Consider the following 17042-nt stretch of genomic DNA (forward strand, 5'->3'; position numbering starts at 1 on the left):
ATTCTTCTCTGATAGTATAAGTGCTGGGCCTGTACAAATCCAGTCCCTACTTTACTTCATTAAAATATTCCCAAATACAGGCTGTCCAGTTTCTATGGGTTTAAACACCATCCTGTCTATATTTGAGCATCCTTACTGCACCTATCAATGAAGGTGATTAGAACAAGGTATTGTTTGATATGGATAAAATCCTCTTCATGATGAGGTGAATATAATTTCACAATGTTTCCATGATATGATAAATTGTTTTGAAATTATATTGTGAAATGGAATTTACAATTTGTGAAATTTTAAATACCCAAAGAATCAAGGCATCACATTGACGCACAAATCCTTTTTTACAATATACTGTAGGTATTAAAGGGAGCTATCGCATTCCACAAACATGACTCAAACTATAATCCCTTCGATGAAAGCATCCCCTGTGGGATGACGTTATGTCAGAGAAAAGAGACAAATACTAGGCCTACCCCTTTTCTGTGTTACCTACATTATAAAAACAGAAGCCTGTGAGCCTCTGGCGGTCTGCCTATCTGTTTTTATTTATAATGGAATAACTTGTTGATTCTTGTGGGGATTGGATTCTCTTTTTACCCCTTCCTTAGGATGCAGAGCTATGAGTAGACCAACACTCCTGGGGTTACAAGATTGTTACATTGTTTTCATCTTGATGCACGAGATAGTAATTTGAGCACACAAACGATTAACTTAGGTCAATGAGATTGAAAAAAAATATGAACTTCCTGCACCTTTGGAGCTCAGTAAATAATCACTGACAGGGGCTATTTAGCATAATGAGTGCTGTTAGTGTGCTGGTAATACTTATGTAGTGTACTGACCCAAGTAGAATTTTGATTGCAATTCTTGTAACACAGCAATTTCATAGTGTGGTAATGTTTTTTTACAAAAAATATTTTGGTAAAAACTTAAAACTTTAGTAAAAAGACCGAAATATGTGTTTTACCACTGGTGGTTAAGTAACTAGTCCATACAGTAGGGGTGGGCGATACTGCAAATTTTGGTATCGATCCGATACCAAGTAAATTCAGGGCCAGTATTGCCGATACTGATACCGATACTGATACTTTTTACTTGAAAATTCCTGATCAATTAATGATTTTGTACTTTTGCCTTTAATTAGTTGACCATGATTATAATAACGATAAACACAGGACAAAGATTTTAGCCAAATAAGAAAATTATATTTAACATAATTAAATCTGTAACCTATCTGCATGTAGCCTAAATAGGAATACTAATGTTCCTTCAACAGATACACAAAAGGGTTATTATATTCTTGAGGTAGGTTATATATCTTAATATAAACATATATTTTTGAGTTACAGTTACAGTGAACCTGAGTGAGCGGAGTGACAGAGGTGGAGAGGAGCGCTGCACTTTAAGGACTGAGAGAGACGCTGCGCTCACACAAACTCTGTGGAGAAATGCAAGCGATTTGCTGAATTTATAGAAGAGAAACTACAACAAAAATATTGATCTCATCATGCTGGTATCAATCCGGTACCAATACTCACCTTGGTATCAATACTATCGATATTTGGATCGATCCGCCCACCCCTACCATACAGGACTTAAAAACACTCGACATCTCACCTGAGCAGGATTAATGGACCTTAGATTAGTGTCAACATGCTCTCATGTTCCTCTTTCTTCATTTTTGCTCGGTGTTCAGTCCAACTGCACGGAGGTCCAAACGTTAATTCAACAGCTGTGCCCTCACAGTGTTTGCTGATGACCATTGCCGCTACTAGTTGGACTCGTACGTCACCGTGACACTTGAAGTGCTCCCTTCCAAATATCTCAGTATCATGAATTTGAGCTTGACAGATTTGATTAAGGGATGAAAATGGGAACTGTGACAGCTTTGTTAGACAGCGTTTGTAGCAATGTCCAAGTTTCCAACAAGCTCGACTTGGTTTGTAATCTCCCAATCAATGAGTCAATCCCTGGAAAGGACACCAAAGCATTTAAATATAAGGAGCACTGTGTTTGTTTGTGCAAGAGAGGCATGTTGGAGGGAAGCCTGAGCTGTCGGTCTTGACAGACAGTAGAGTCTAATTGCAGCCTGGTTGAAAGTAAAAAATCAAGACTGGTATGAAGGTATAAAGCCCTTTTGTGTAATGACCGCAGAAGCTCAATTACTGACTTCTTACTCTAACCAGGCACATGGTCACATGTGGCCTGCGGTGTGAGCAAAATCACCACTCTTGCTGCAATTTTAAAAGGGGTCGAAAGGTTGTCAAGAGCCACGAGGATGAATCAATGTGATCAGCACCTCTAATAATCCATTTGTACTGTGTGTCTTGCTTTTATTTTTTGTATGGACTTTGAGTCTGAAAATAAAGCTTATCTTTCTATCTAATGTCCAAAACTTCGAAAATCAGTTTTCTGTGACATTTTACAGATGATTCTTAATTTCCTGAGTCCTCTCAAGGATTTATTTGTTTCTCCAATGTCCAAATGTTCAACCTTGCAGGGACTCTGGCTGAGTAGACTTTACAGATACAGAAGAAGATCAATGCAAAAGGCCTGGGTGCTGTTGTTTCTGATTTAATTCAGCATGTTGGTTTGACTTCTAATTCCTTTTTCTCAGTATGCCGGCATAAACAGTAATTATGATGACATTTTTTTTAGATTTGACAAAACTTCTGAAGCTCTCTTGTGTTTGTTGACGTCATTAATTCAGTCATCTCCCGACCGAGTCAGAAGCAAATGATTTTCTTATGGCTTTTGGGAGAGGAGAAAAAAGAAACACATCATGTTACCAGTTTTGGAAACAAATTGTACAAAAACAAGAAGTGAGTCATCCCCAAACGTTAAGAGGACAAAGTCCAGATGACTAAACTGAAATTCCTCAGCAGTGAGTCATACAGTCATACAGTATGCTCGTGTGGGAAATTCAGGAGGAGAAAAAAAAGAGTGTGTTTTGGCTTAGACTAAAAAGTAACACGTGGAATCTGTTCTGTTTGGCTTGTTAAAAACAGATCAGCCTATGTCATGTTTATAAAAATAACATGATGCCAGCTGCCACACAATAAATGCAATGCGTACGACTCATAGCACATGTGTACCCACCACCCACACACACAACAAATCAGGACAGAGCAAATCGTGATCAGGTCCAAAATATAAATATGACTTTATTTCACAATCCCGAAAGAGATCAGCCATCCATAAAAGGAATGCTAAATTTAGTCTCTTCTCAAGTCTAAACTGGATATACTTTCAGCAACGTACAGTAATTCAGTTTCAAAATAAGCAAGATCATCCATTGTCTAAACACCATTAACAGTACAGTAAAAACAATATGGTTCACATACATATTTACACATTTTCTACTATTAAAAGTTTTTTTTTTTTTCATATTTTTGAATGCTGGTGCTAGTTGTTAGTTCCTCATTGATACAAAGACTTTCAATGTGGACTGAGAACGTCCCCACAGTAAATCAAAAGAGAAGTTACAAGTCTAAAATGTCCTTTATAAATCAATCTATTTAAAAACTGTTTACATTCATTTAATCCTGTGTGTATGTTGTGATTCTGAGAGTTTGGTTCTCTATGGAAGACGTTTGAACCCTAGATCTGCACAATAATTTGCTTTTCTTTTTTTTTTTTACTGGTACTCATAGTCAATGGTGGGATAGTAATGCATCTCAGTCTGTTGTCAGACAGTTATCATCCAGAGAAATGACGAAACTACCTTGGTACTGAATCACATACCAGATCAGTGTGTGCCGAGTTTCCAAAAAGCACCATGCCATCACTGTTCAGTATAAAACCATGTTTGGAAACTTGACATCTTTTCCCATTAGCACCAAAAAGAAGTCCAAGTGTGTAAAAATTCAAAATGTTTCCCGCAGGAAACGTGACACCACCAGTGTTAGTGTGATAGCAGTGAAAGGTCTGTGTTGGTTGTGCTGAAACGTCATCAATGAGTTCTTAAAATGAAGAGCTTCTCTTTCATGGGTAGTAGAAAATACTAATCCTGATTCACCAGGAGTTGACACCAACCCCACTATTCAGACACTGTAAAAAAAAAAAAAAGCTATCTGTAAACAAAGTCTTCACATGGGTCAAGCACACAAAATCGTCTTAGGCAATCGTCTGAGTGGGATCTGATGTTTGAGTGGTTTTCCAACAAGAGCGAAGAGGAGGCAGACGAAGAAATTGTTTGATTAGTCAGCATTGGCTAACACAGTTTTGTACTCAATTCTGACACTCTGTGATTTCTGTGAAAAACCACAGAGATCTCATTAGCACCATTGAATGTACAGTAAGGTTTTCGATTCCTATGATCACACTTGTGCCCTTTGAAAGATTTTTTAATTCCTTTTCTAGAAGGTGAATGTAAGTGCCAATAATGATAAGCACTTCCTTGTTGCAGCATTTCACGTTTCCTCATTATGCCAAGCTTTGAATTTCTTTAGATATGTATGCCATTTTCAATCAAATAAATGCAGAAAATACTGTAAAAATAAAACTGGGTTCATGCTAAGCTGTCATATATATCTCTATCTGTACATACATATTCAGGCCTATGGTTTGGGACCTTTTTCAAGTTAGGTTTAGGAAAACAAAAAAAAAGTGCTTCTTTATATGCCAAACATTATTTGTGAATAAAAGACAAACCATCCAGACGTAGAGAGAAAATAAACAAAAAAACAACAAACCAAAGACGTACGTTTCTTTCCTCGCCTGCCGGCTGAAGTCAGAGGCAGCAGAAGGAAAAGCACGATGCTACATGTGACAATCTGTAGTAAATATATGCACAATATTAGTCTTGTTTTCTACATGTGACAAGTTTTTTAAAAGAAAGGTTACAGTGAGAATGGCACCGATGTAAAAGCCAACGAGATTTATCTTGTGAAAAGAGAACCGTTGGCCGAAAAATAAAGAGCATAGTCCTACTGTACAACATAAAATCTGAGCCTCGACACATAATGCAGGTTATCATAGAAATCTTGCAGTAAACAGGCTTACACCAGGAATTAAATAGAAATCGTTATGATCAGAATAAATAATCACATCTTTTTTCGTTCTTAATCATGTATATAAAACCAGTTTAAAAACGTCTTTAAAATGCTTCAAAGCACCATCTCTTTACAAAAAAAACTACACAGAAACTCACAGTTAAAAAGCCAACAAACTTTGCCCTTCCTCATCGCTTTGAAGGCAGAGATGAGGAAGGACAAAGTGAACAAACGGATATTAGAAAAAAGCACAATGAAAATGACGTAAAAATGAGAGTAGCAGTTTGAAGTTGATTGAGGTAAGGCAGAAGCACAGGGTGTAGGAGTTGTGTGTGTATGTGTGTGTGTGTGTGTGTGTGTGTGTGTGTAAAACATGTTGACTAAGTCCAGCGATTGTAAGGGCCTGTCACTTGGGTAAGAGCGTAAGGGGACACGGTGATGACGCCGTCCCTCGGCAGAGTCCATGCCTGACGTGTGGGAACATTCATGGCCCTCCTTGCCTCCTGTGCCTCCTCCTCTGCTCCCTCCTGCAGCTCCACACCTCCAGCTCCATTCTTTCCCACACTGTTGCTCAGGCTGTCCTCCATCCGTAATCTCTCAGCCTCCTCCTCCCTTTCACGCTCCCTCTTGGCCATTTTGGCGTCCCACATAGCCATCCCGTGGCCTGGTTCATTCAGAGACTTGTGCTGGTAGAAGACCAGGGAGATGCGGGTGGGGTGGCTGCGGTTTGGCCTGAGGATAGGGGTGGTGGCGTGGAGCTCCCGCCGTGCACACTCTATCAGGATGGAGCCGTGTGACGGTGCCACGGCAACTCCGCCTATGTTGTGGTCCAGGAAGTTGTGCTCGCTGTCTGACCAGACCTCTTCCTGCTTCACTTCTTCTGGTTCGAGCGGGAGAGTTTGTGGAGGAAGAGGGAGAGGTGAGGGCAGATGGAGGCCATGACCCCTGACCTCAGCTGCAACATCTCCGGCAGCCCTGTGGAGTCCATTGAGCCTGCTGAAGAGGCCCTCAGAGGTAGGTCTGGGGGAGAAGGAGGAGGGAGGAGGAGCACTCCCACTGGGGGAGGGTCTGCGCAGAGGAGAGCAGTGCACCTCGTTGGGCTCAGTTTTAAAAGTCCGGGGGTAGTCCCTAAGAGTATTAAGTGGAGGTATACGTTCTGATGTCACACTCTGGTCGCCAGATGAAGGAGCGTAACCATTCATGGCATCACTTGTTGTCCTATAATTAAGAGCTGAACCATTGTGTTCAAACTGGATGCCGGGCAGGCCATGGTGGCTGGGGGAGATTACCTCCCCCTGACCCAGAGTGGGGTAGCTGCTGGTGCTCTGGCTGTAAGTGCTGGGTTGAGTCCTTTCTGGTGGGAACCTTCCAACGCTGGCAGGTCTGGGCGGTAGTCTCTGTGAGCTGTAGTAGCCCTGAGGGTCTGTTTTGGATAAAGAAAATGTAAACACTGACGTAATAGTCAAATAACAATAATACATTTTGACCTTAACACATTTCATATTAAAACACTTTAATAACATTACCAGAGACTTGGATTTATTACCTTTGTTGGGGGTTTCACTTTTCACTTTCCCAGGGGTGAGAGAAGTCAGTCCGAGCTTTTTCTCCAGTTTCTCAGCCTGAGCCTTTTGGCGAGCCTCTTGTCTTATTTTACGGGCTGATTTTACTGGCTCAGCTAGGAGACGCACCTGATAAATAAAATAAAAAAATCAGCCATTTATAATATATTTGTTTGACATTAGGCAGTTCTGTGTGCTCGGGAAACAGGCAGAGAGCAGGATCCTCCTGTTCTGGTACCTACACCAGCAATGGCGAACAGGGAAAGCCAACTCTTGGTGCCAGCTTACGGCCTGGCCACACAGGATGCTTTTTTAGTGCGTGGTGGCTGAGTTGATGAGCTGCCGTTGCTCACATGTGTCTGTGTTCACATATGCAGTGTTGCTGCTGCAGCGGGGCTCCTGTCTGCCCTATTTGTTTACATGGAGTTTACCTTTGATAATAATCAATAATTATGATGGCACGATTTTCCTTTACCCTCGCTGAAAGTGCAAGAAAGAGGGAGGGGCAAAGAGATGGCGTAAGGGAGAGAAATAAGGGATAAGGAAGTGCGCAGGAAAAAAAACTGCCCTATTATCTTCATGTCCGTGACATACTCTACAGATACAGACATTAAAACTGTGGTGAACCGCTAGTATGATGTCAATGTAACTGTCTCCAGGTTGTTTTCAGGTCTATTGTTGCTACTCATGTGACACAGCAAAAGAGTCCCAATCTCTAGATGATGTGATGCAGCAACATTGACTCCTGCTTCCAGTGTGAATGGTCTAACCTGTTTACATGAATATTGAAATGCAAAGTAAGAAGTAACGCCATGCAGCAACGCTGCACACACATCCAGTGTGTCCAGCCTGTTATACTACCAAACAAGCTAAAAGAGAGTTGCTGAGTTGTGCAAGTGTGGTGATAAAGAGTGGAGAGAAGGGATCACTAACCGCAGAAGGGACAAGAAGTAAGCTAAAACGACGGAAATACCTAAAGCAACAAAAGCTGTTTTCCTGTTCACTCACCTCTCGCGGAAAGGAGGACAGAACCTGCAGCGCACCACTCCGGATCTTGGCCCACTGGCCCTCAGCCTTACCGAACTCATCCCTGTCAGAGATCCTGTAGAGTGGCAGAACATGGAGCTGCTCGTCTTCTGGTATGTTACGCACTGCACGGTTATCTTCCTTTGTTAAAGTGCAAACCTGAAAATGGACACAGACAAAAGGCAAGTTGTTCAGCCAAACAGTAGGCCATACTTAATCAATACATCAATGGACTGAACTCAATCCAGTGATCTTTAAAATAGCTTGGGGGGTGCCTTACCACAGTGCTGCCGTTATTCATGTTGTGAGTGTCCTTGTGAGCGTGGGCACAGAAATCCACACAGGCTGTGACCCCAGAAAAAGGACGTCCCTCCCTCGAGCCCAGCCGGCAGTCACCCCCCGCCTCCTCATTTTCCACCTATGGGAGGTTAAAGGACAAGACAGGAGACGAGTTTAAGACGGCAAAGAGTAAAAGTAAAAGTATGTTTTCCTGTAAAAGTTGTTAGCGAAGTGAACATTCTCATATCCACATGGAGGCGGTTAGAGCATCTGGGCGTGTGAACTAAAAAAAAGCCTGCGAGAGTCTGCAGAATCTGTAGGAGGTCAATGATGCAATGTGGTACTTTAACAACAAAGAAAAGAAACTTAAAATCAATTTTATCTGAATCCCATTAACACTTGCCTAACAGGGGCAAGTGTGGCCGCTGTTTGACGTTTCATACCTGGTTCTGGAAGGCCTCAGGAGCCAGTCTTTTGTAGAGCGGTGCAAGGTCAGTGGCGAGACTCTGAAGGTGGCTCTCTATCTTCTCCTCCTAACGGAACACATTTCAGAGCTGGTTTTAAAAAATGTGGTCTGCCTACAGGTGTGATTGTCATATCCAAAATATGCCACTAGGAGGCAAACGTCTGGCAAAGATTTGATCAGTCTGTCCTTTATTGCAGATAAAATACAGAGAAGCAACAGAACTTAGATACAACATTGATCATGTGCTAAATATTCTATATATTCTCCAATCACTACAACAACAGGAACAAATAGGAGAGACTGTAGTAGATGATTTCTTCTAGGATTTGTCGAAGCTGATGACTCCCTCACCTCCTCCCGGTAGTCTCCAAGCAGGCGGAACTTGCGGGGCACTTTGCTGCGAGCAAACTTACAGCCATTGAAGTACATACTCCAGGAGCAGCCGAAAGAAAACGAAGCTCCGCAGGTGTCTGGGTCCAAACCCTGGCATGCACAGGTACGACTGTGGAGATGGAGCGGAGAGAGGAAGTTAAATAAACGTATAACGTTGGGTAGAAGTAGTGTCATTTAAAAAAAAAATAAAGAAGTACTCACTCTTCATTGAGGGCGCAACGGCGGCTGGTGGGGGAGCCATATTTAAAGAGGGAACGTGTGAGTTCCTGGTACAGATTGTCCGCCACTGGTCGACGGATTCCCTCCCATGCCAGGATGAGGATCACCAACACGGCATTTTCACAGTAGTGCCCAGGCCTCTGGCGGACCAAACACAGCAGCTTCTCCTCTTCGCTGCCACGCCGGATCACCTGTTGGATGACACGGAAAGCAAGCAGGTTTTAACAGATGACCGACAGCAATGTAACACAGGAAAAGCCAGAAACAAGTATTTTATATTAGTATCAAGAAACTACAGGCCCCACTGGGTGATGTTTGCAACACTGTGATTGACAAAGTCTATATTTAGGGAAGAAGTTGGCAACAATTATGTTTTGGTTGTGGTCACATGGTTGGGGGCAGCTGAGGGTTTGCTGTGGTTGTGGTAAGCATAAGAATCTGGGAGTGACTTCCATCTATGCCTGTAAATAAACTATGGTAGGATCCACCAGAACTCTTCAACAAACAGCAAACAAACTGTATTCACTGTATTCAGGGCATTTAGGATACTACCGTGAACACAAACAGCAGCCACGTACCCATTTAGCTATTGGACACCCCTGGGAGCTCTTTCCTTCTTTCCCAGTGTAAACAACAACTTCCACTCTTACTGCATTTCCTTTGGTACCATACCTGTGAAGTACACAACAGAAGAGAAACATGTCACTGACAACACGTTAGAAAACATTACACTGCTTCCCATACTGAAGAGGGTAATACTTTATAATAAGGGTCTTGCAATAAGCATCAGCTGATATGTAATAAGGCCTTTATACGTCCTTATAACAGGCCTATCAAGTGTTTTTTTTTTTAGAAGGGCCAGGCATTTACATTTTCAGTGTCTGACCCGTAAAGCTAGAAATGTAAATGTGTTAAAACAATTCACTTTTAAATTTTTTGAAAAGCCTTTAATAAAAACTGTTACCATTATGGGTACAATAGCCTGTAGTTGTTGGTTAGTTTATACCAATGTAAAGCACAATAATCCACACCATTAAGTATTGATTAAATAGACAAAATGCTTGTCCTTGTGAACCTCAGTAACTCAGGATGACTTTTTCCAGTTAAGCGTGTCTGTCAGATGGACGTGACGGACCTCAACTTGTTTTAAACCGGCTGTCATCTTGGTTTACGGCCCCTCGTCTCCGCTCGAGAGGTTTCCTGTTTCAACACGCTGTGTGTGTGTGTGTGTGTGTGTGTGTGTGTCATGTGTACATGAGTGTAGCCGAGACAGAGGGTGAACGTGTTGAGCTGGCTCAGCAATGCTTCCTTTTAATGAAAGACTCTTTGGCTGTAACCCCACCCCATTCCACCAAGCCTGTGGTTGACTCGTCGGCTCGAGGCAGCTCAGTTTGGTAGTAAACACACCCACATAGACTCAGTATGTAAACATAGTGGTAGTAGTCACTCTACCTGTTCTCCATCATTTCCCTCACTGCAGAAACACTAGGTCCTGCCCCAAGGTGAGTATAGTAAGGGCCTTCCTCCTTTTCAATGATTTGGTCTGTGGAAAAAATATCAAGATCTATTACATATCCACTTTACTGAGTGTAGAACTGTCCTTCACAGAGAACAATGGCTTTACATAAACATTCATGCTCTTAAATCCATTTAAATCCAATAGACACAATGAAAGTAGCTTGATCTCAGTTCAAGGGCCATCATCTTGGAAGTCCGCATTTCAAGACCAAATACATCATAATAAGGGTCAACAATGCTCCACAAAGCATCCCAAAGCCTCCTCCAAATATGGCAGAGAAATGCGTCCTCCTTTTGCTTGAATTGGCCCCTGAATTAGGACACAGCTAGTGTGTGTGTGCGTGTGTGTGTTTTCATTAAAGAGAGAGGAGCAGAAAACCGGCATCAGTTTGAGGTCAAAGAACTGTAATGTTTGCTGTAAGCATATTTCTGAGCAGTATTAGTCACAAATGGAATATAAGTAGCTAACTTATCTTCTGAAAAAGAAAAAGGTAGCATCAACTCACCCACGCATTGACAGGATGGAAGATCACAAAGTTTTTTGGAAGGTGTATTGAGCAAGTTCTTGGTAGGGGTGTCTAGAAAACTCATTGGAGACTCCAGAAAGCTGTTGACGCTGTTCTTGGATGGAGTAGACTCTGCCGAGTGGCCCATATCCCCATCATTAACTGTGGACAGGACTGTGATAGGTCCCGACCTCTCCAGCTTGTAGTAGCCCTGCTGGCTTGGAGGAGGGGACTGTCGAGCCCCTGAGAAGCCATTAGCCGGACCATGGTGCCCAGTGGTGTGGCTGAGAAAGGCGGCATTAGCTGGGCCGCTGTTCAGGTCAGCACCGTGCTGCAGCCCACCACAGGGCTGCGGTACCTGAGATAACAAATGCCTTTCACTCTCTGGACCTGGTCCTGCAGCATGACCATTACTACAGGGGCTTTGTTGGTGGAGTGGACCATTTGAAAGGGACCATGGCTGGGTCTCTTGACCGTGAATGTGGTTTATTCTCGTGAGAGTGCTGTAGTTGTGACTCTGTGGCCCTAAGAGGGCTGTAGTATTGTGTACATTACTCTGATGGATGAGTTGCCTCCTTTCCTCCTGGGCCTCAGCCATGTATCTCTTCAGGTCAATTTGAGCCTGAGGCAGAAACAGGTTCCTCTTGTGGTGAAGGCCTGATTTCCCCTGAGGGAGAATCTTCCTGCCTTTGCTCCGGTGCGACGTCTCTCCATTTGGCATGCGTTTTGAGAGGGGGGTCCTGCAGTTGATTCCCTCAGGTAGTCCATCACTTTTCTTCTTCCTGGGTTTGGAGGGGGTAGCTTTTGCTTTTTTAACGGGAGGCTTTTTCTGACTGGGGGGTAGCTGGGAGTTGTAGTTATATTTGATGGCCGACACAGGTGTCCCCTTCGGAGGGTTGTTCTCTGACTGCTGGTTCTGCCGGGCCTGGATGATGAAGGCCAGGTCTGCCAATTGAGCTGCCACCTCCTCCTCGTCTCTGTTTCTCCTCACTTTATCAACAGCCCTATCTCTGTCCTCCCCAAACAACCGCTCATGATCTTGACTGAACTTCATGTCACTGGGATCTTTAAAGGTGCATTCCGACTTGATGACGTGAGAAGTAAAGCCCTGCTCTGTCCTCCGGCAGGGTGCCTTATCATTGTCCAAGTGGTCCTGCAAGGACAGCTTTGTGATGACATTCCCTTGTCTGACCACAGGAGGGCGTATGACTGATGTCTGGTGTAGTGGTGAGCTGATGACCGAGACTTTGTTGTAGCGAATGGCTGCTGTGGGTTTGGCTTCATGCGGGGTTGTATTTATACTGGAGGCAGCAGTAGAAATGGGAAGTTCACACTTACTTCCAGCTTTAATGGACCCTGGGGTGCTTTGAGGTATAGCTGCCAGTTGAGTCAAGGCCTCGATAGCAATTGCCTGATCAAAACTTAGATTTCTCTTCTCTGCCAAAGACTGCACGCTTGGTAGCAAGACACTTGGAGGAGGTTCACTTTTGATAGGCTGGGGAATCCTTTGCAGGTTAACAGGAGTGCTTTTCTGACACAAGTCATTCTTTAAGTCCTCAGGCTCTTTCTTGATGAAGTGCAAATCAGGCGGCTCTGCTTTTATTGAGCAAAGAATGGAAGATCGTGAGCTGAAAAGTTTCTCCTCCAGTCCCTTCCTCTCTGTGACAGAAAGACACACCACGGCCGCCAACGTGGACAGCGGGTCTTCGCAGACCTCCTCTTCGTCACTCAGCTGTGTGGTGGCTTGCTCAGTGATCCACAACCATGGCTCCTCCAGTTTGATCTTCTTCAGCGGGACTGACATGTCATCTGAGGGAGCATTGGGTCCATTCTCAGACCGGTCTTTAGGGACTGCGGCGATTATAGTCCTTTGAGGCTCTGATGCAATCATAGTCCTTTTATATGCAGACTTCAGATCAGAGTGTGACCCAGTGGTCATATTAGCACCATTAGGTTTTGTCAGGTTCTCTGCGGAACCATTCTGAAAAGTCACAGAAGAGCATACATGTTGGTGAAGTGCAATGCTGGTCAGCTCCTGCCCCGGCTCTCTTTTGACAAGTGCTGGTCGTCCGGCTTGGTCCAAGGCCAGATTGTGGGTGAGCGAGTAGGTGATGTGGGGAGATTGTGTATGAGGTATGTGGCCTTCCTCCCCCTCATCCTCCTCTGCTGCCGTGTGGGTATCATCCATCTGTGCCTTGCCTTTGCCATTTACCGACCCACTTTCTGGAACCACCTGAGACAGAGAGACAGAGAGGGAGAAACAAGGGGAGAGAGGTGACTCAACAAGCTCTGGCAATGTACAGTGATTCAGCTTGTTCTAAACAGTCACGGCACACAGCACAACAGATTGTTTCCCAGCATGGCACGAGCATCTGCTGCAGCCACGATGAACGCTGTGGAAAATATTATGCCATGTGAAAACAAAGAATCTGCTTTCTATAAATCGTACTGAAACTGATCTCTAAACAGAACTAATATGAGAGTTAAACCGTGTTAGCTCACAGCTGAGGCTTCAATCAGGACTACATTCCTGCCAGAGCTGCTGTGTGTTGAGAGCTGCAGACCCACAGGTAGCCGAGAGCCAACAAGTAAACATTTAGAGTCACGCACAGTTCAGGATTGCGTCACTACCGATGGGTCACTGAGGGCATGTGTGCAACATGCATGTACACGTTGGGTTCGTGCTCAGTTTGAGGATGTGTTGCTGGGCATGCATGCATGTTTATGCAAGCACGTGGGATTATTAACAGAACAGCCCTCCCATGCAAAGCCCTGTGCATTGTTTAGTGAGTGATTAACCTACTAGGGGGTCTTATCCTGCCTGACCCTTCAGCTGAGGTGGATTCTGACTGCCAGCAGAGCTACAACCATCCAAAGGTCCACAGTATTGACATATCGACTGCCCCTGAAAGCCACGTTGGATACACAATAACATAAACTATCTTGAGTGGAGACAATCAGAGCTATATCTCCATCAGCCGGAAAAAGAATCTGACACAGAAGTTTTTTGAGGCTTTGAGGACGGTATATTTGCTACTGCAGTGAAATTAAAAGGAGCAAACCGATTCTGATGTAATTCAGTGTACCCACAATATTCCTGCAACTGAGCAAACGCCTACTTTTATTTTTCCTCATTGTGTGTGAGCGTGCGATCAACAGAAGTCAAGACAAGCTGCTTCTTATTTTAGGGTTTAACCCCCTATCACTTTCCCAACTAAAGCCCTCAGCAGTGGAAGACTTATTAAAAACGCTGCAGCGTGACAAAGATAAGAAACAACACCACATCATGTGCCAAGACTCAGCTGACAAAAGCATCTTAAACTCGTTCACAGGAGCTGGAGGATGTGTGTGCATTACTGTGAGCTGTGAGTATATGTGAATATGTGTAAGAGGCATCCTATTTTCCCTCTCATGAACCAGTGCAACTGCAGGGTAGCCGGAGACCACTTCTTTATCACTGTTTACCTGGCATAAACACCCATTAAACTCACATCACTTTACTGTTTTTTCCTTCCGTCTCATGTTCATCATCACAAACGTCCTGGAAAAACCGGGAGCCATAGAAAGGAGCAGATTAAATACCTCATCAGACTACATCCAGATGACCTTAAACTTGTTTAGAAAGTTTGAAATGAGCTGGACACATCGTTTATTCTGGAGCTGACGATGGAAGCTGTAAAGGAGTGAGGCATCTTGTTTCTTTCTCAGCTCTGTACAAAGTTGCACATTCAAAGTACCACTCGGGCAGCTGGCAGGCCACCGACAACAGAACAATGTTCGATCGTGGCTTGAACAGAGACGAATGGAGGAGACAAGCCAGCGGCCTTAACCTAAACATCTGTCACAGCATCTTGCCTGATAATGTGAGGGGACATGAGCGTGTTCATCTGCGTGTTGTATTTCCATTACAGTCAATCAGAGCTGGAGGCGATAAACACTGGTTTCTATTGTAGAGTCATGTGACACAGGAGTGAACGACGATTATACCCGCTCACATTTAAGACAAACGGCAAGCGTTTGTGGTTTTTGATCCACACACTGAAGGCAGCATAGCTACATGTAAAGCTGTGGCCCTACTACCGGGAGCAACTTCTGCACACTGTTGAGGAATTGAACCATTAACCCCAGAGGTCTAAGTCCTGCTCTCCCTCCTGAACCAACTACGCTTTTCTTCTTCTCACCAGAAAAAAGGTTGCTGAGTTCATACTGCCACTGCTGTCATTAGCCCAAAAGCTAGGTGGGGTTGGTCCACTTTTAAGGTTCTGAGACAGGATGGATAAAATAGAAAGAGTGTCTGGCTTTAAAGCAGGTGTAGTAAAAAAAAAAATCTCAAAGTGACTGCCGCTGAGCAAAGGCATGACCTCTCATACACGAGAAAGAAGGCATTGTAAAATAAGAGGTGAAGCCGGAAAACAATAGGTGTCGATTTGACAGCAGTACTGAGGTCCAAGAGGATTAATACTGAGCACTCTCCTGCATTGTTTTTTTTTTTTTTTTTTTTAAGACAATGGTTGGCTACCTTAAAGAGGCTGGTAACTGTGCTGTGTGAGGTCAGGGAGTTCTTCCCAATTTTTTAAAAACAGGGTCAGTTAATTCAAACTACATTCATTACTAAGCATAGACATTGGTATACAATATATTCAGTTAGGCTGTGTTTAAGAAATGCTCATGCTTGGTACTTTGTCCAATGTCATATCTGTAGCATTCAATGCATTCTAGGGGTTTACTCTGTGTGTGAGTGTTTTAAAACACCTCCCACGGTATCCTCTCAGCCTAGGCTGTGATGAGTAGGGTTGACACCCAAGAAGGTGCTGCCTGAATTTTGTTGAATATTTGTGTTTGTTTACAAAGCTGCTAGCAAAAATGCAAAGGAGAACTGCAGTGACCGACCGCAGAGCTGTTGAGCTTGATGAGTAAAATGGTGACAATCAGACTTGACTCATATGTTGGTGCATGAAGCTATCACTCAAATGTGATATTCCTGATCCATCTCTCGTCCATCGCTCCTCAGTCAACTGGATCACGACTCTCCGGACTGTATCTTACTACTAGAAGCACGCTGCTGCTGATGCAACAGATAGCTGGAGCTCAGGCTGAGGCAATCCCGCAGCTGCCGATGAAACAGGGTGAGATACGAGCCCCGCGCAGTGCGTGGAAGTGGGCCACCGTGGCGTTCAAATGAGAGAGTGAGAAGAAGAGTGAAAAAAGATGGGGAGCAGGGGGGAAGAGAGAGGGAAAAGGCAGTGTGTCTGTCACAATAAACTGCTTTCAATGACAAAGCAGCACTGGCTGGCTTCCAGCACTGCACCAGACACACGCGTGTCTCTATGCATGTGTTCGTGTGTGTGTGTGTGCGCGTGTGTGTGTGCGCGCGCATCCGAGTGTTCGCGATCCGAAGCTGACATCAAAGTACAGCCCCTGTTTTTAATTATGTTACATTTAGCCTTGTGATAACAAAGACCCTAATGCAGGATGTAAATGCAGAGTCATGTGCTCTCATTTAGTCACCGGGTCTCTGGAGGGAGCTGCGTCTGTGATGCGTTAGGGCTGTGTCTTTGTGTTGTCGTCTCTGCCTCGGGGCTGCCTGAAGAGTCACCCACACTGTACCGGTTTGAATGCAAACACACTATTCTTCTCTGGTGTTAACTGACGCGCCTGTCAGGGCTTTAGAAATCAACAGAACATACGCTAGAGTAGCTAAGGGTGAGCGCGTCACACAAACACACGTTCGGAAACCTACCCTAGCAACAAAAGTGTGACCGCCGCTTGAATCCTAACAACCCTCGCACTCACTCTAATGGGTCTCCAAGGAAGTTTGAAGGAGTCTGTCTATTTATAACTCGACAACAGAAGACATACACTCGTATTACATGTAAACATACACACCTGAATTCAAACACGTCACCTGAACTCCTACAACAGAAGAAAGTGAGAAGACTGAGAAATCATACGCCGTTAGGACCTCACAACGCTGAAGCAGCGCGCTTCCTTCCTGGCTGAGAGTGTAAGTAGTGGTTTATGCGTGTTTCTCCGAACACGTGAGAGTTTCCTTCATTCATTGAGAGAGTTTCCTGTATGCACT

The 17042-nt window shown here is 44.1% G+C and overlaps 1 protein-coding gene across 1 annotated transcript in view; it reads right to left on the reverse strand.

Moving 5' to 3' along the window:
- Positions 1-3136: 3136 nt before the first annotated feature.
- tet1 (tet methylcytosine dioxygenase 1) overlaps positions 3137-17042 on the reverse strand; it is a 31107-nt gene continuing 17201 nt past the window's right edge. Inside the window, exons 3-12 of the mRNA XM_030441708.1 lie at positions 10961-13193; positions 10389-10479; positions 9515-9608; positions 8919-9127; positions 8676-8826; positions 8302-8391; positions 7860-7997; positions 7562-7738; positions 6538-6682; positions 3137-6414 (exon numbers count right to left, since the gene is read on the reverse strand). Coding sequence (XP_030297568.1) covers positions 5372-6414; positions 6538-6682; positions 7562-7738; positions 7860-7997; positions 8302-8391; positions 8676-8826; positions 8919-9127; positions 9515-9608; positions 10389-10479; positions 10961-13193 — 4371 coding nt within the window. The 3' untranslated portion in view covers positions 3137-5371. The remainder of the gene's footprint in view (positions 6415-6537; positions 6683-7561; positions 7739-7859; positions 7998-8301; positions 8392-8675; positions 8827-8918; positions 9128-9514; positions 9609-10388; positions 10480-10960; positions 13194-17042) is intronic.

The sequence above is a fragment of the Sparus aurata genome, chromosome 15 (genome assembly GCF_900880675.1).
Source record: "Sparus aurata chromosome 15, fSpaAur1.1, whole genome shotgun sequence".
Classification (NCBI taxonomy): domain Eukaryota; kingdom Metazoa; phylum Chordata; class Actinopteri; order Spariformes; family Sparidae; genus Sparus; species Sparus aurata.